The sequence below is a fragment of the Lissotriton helveticus genome, chromosome 8 (assembly GCF_964261635.1).
Source record: "Lissotriton helveticus chromosome 8, aLisHel1.1, whole genome shotgun sequence".
In the NCBI taxonomy this organism is placed as follows: domain Eukaryota; kingdom Metazoa; phylum Chordata; class Amphibia; order Caudata; family Salamandridae; genus Lissotriton; species Lissotriton helveticus.
This window is the reverse complement of record NC_136069.1, coordinates 1,620,921,305-1,620,922,840: the sequence shown is the minus strand read 5'-3', so window position 1 is coordinate 1,620,922,840 and position 1,536 is coordinate 1,620,921,305. Positions and strand designations below refer to the sequence as shown.

General features: G+C 40.8%; 1 protein-coding gene across 1 annotated transcript; it reads left to right on the top strand.

Moving 5' to 3' along the window:
* The first annotated feature begins 277 nt into the window (after positions 1–277).
* On the top strand, positions 278–1,207 carry LOC144772098 (olfactory receptor 52N4-like). The gene has a single exon (XM_078656276.1). It carries the CDS (start codon positions 278–280, stop codon positions 1,205–1,207), a length of 930 nt encoding a protein of 309 aa, XP_078512402.1.
* The last annotated feature ends 329 nt before the right edge of the window (positions 1,208–1,536 follow it).

Genomic DNA, 1,536 nt, shown 5'->3' with positions numbered 1-1,536 from the left:
ATTGAGAATTTCTGAAATGGAAATGTTGTACTTGAGACCCCAGGCTCTGCTTTTTTGTTCAGAGATAATTCATTAGATTAACTTTATTGGTTTTGTAAATGATTTTCGATACCATACAAATACCTTGATGGTGTACATATTTTTTTAACTCTGATTTCCTGTATTTGCGAACAATGGAGTTTGAACTGGATAATACAACTTAACTAATTATGTGCACTTTTTCCTAACAGGATAGCTGATCCTTCCTAATACTAGAGTAATCATCTGCGAACCACTAATGACAACCAATGAAAGCAAGGTACTATATTCCACATTCATCCTGACAGGAATTCCTGGGCTGGAAACACAACAGATATGGATCTCTATCCCTTTTTGCCTCATATATCTTCTAGCTCTTCTGGGAAATTCTATCCTTCTGTATGTCCTACAAGCATACTCAGGATTTCACGAACCCATGTATTATTTTCTTTCTCTGCTGGCGATCACTGACATAATCTTAACAACCTCTATTGTACCTAAAATGCTATGCATCTTCTGGTTCAATGCTGGTGAAATTCACCTGGACTCCTGCCTGACTCAGATGTTTTTCTTGCATTCTTTCTCAATTGTGGAGTCGGGAATCTTGGTAGCCATGGCTTTTGATCGCTATGTTGCCATCTGCAACCCCTTGAGATATTTCACCATCCTAACAGGTCCCGTCATCGCGATAGCAGGACTCAGTATTCTTATCAGAGCCACAGTCCTCTTTATTCCTCACCTGGTGATCATGAAGCAATTGCCATACTGTCAGGCAAACTTGATTCATCACACATACTGCGAGTTCATGGCTATAGTAAAGCAGGCCTGCAGGGACACCTCAGCACTTAGAGCATATAGTTTGAGTGTTGCATTAGTAACAGGTGGATTAGATTGTATATGTGTTGTTCTTTCTTATACATTGATCCTGAAGGTTGTTTCCAGCCACTCAACCACAAAAGCTGGTCTCAAAGCGTTTAGCACATGTGCTCCTCATTTTTGTATCATCCTGGTATTTTACACAACATCCGTATTCTCCTTCCTGACACACAGGTTTGGTCATGCGGTGGCTCCAGAGATTCATATTATTGTGGCCAATATGTATCCTCTAGTTCCTCCTTTTATAAACCCAATCGTTTATGGCCTAAGAACTAAACAAATCAGGGTCAAGCTGCTCCAGATGCTCTCCTGAAAGGCCACGAGGAAAATGAAGATATTCATCCTGAGCCCAACTGAATCCACATTTACTTGTCATGGACAAGGCAAACAGATCCCATACTAGGGGAAGAAGTGATGCTCTTGACCCAAATAAGTTGAACATCTTGCCAATCATAAAGTGACTGAATGCCAAACTTTTTCAAGTCTGTTTTGCAGCTGATGACTACTGCTGTGTCAACCCCCCCTCCTTCTTTTTACCTGTGCTACCTCTCAGACCTCAGAGCTAAATCTGCCCACAATTTAGGATCTCAGTATCCTCTTAAGCATCTATCATTGGTTGAATTTGGGTACCCTGCTTAAATC

Excerpts from the sequence above, each read along its gene's own strand:
- LOC144772098 (XM_078656276.1), top strand. The coding sequence starts at position 278 with ATGACAACCAATGAAAGCAAGGTACTATATTCCACATTCATCCTGACA.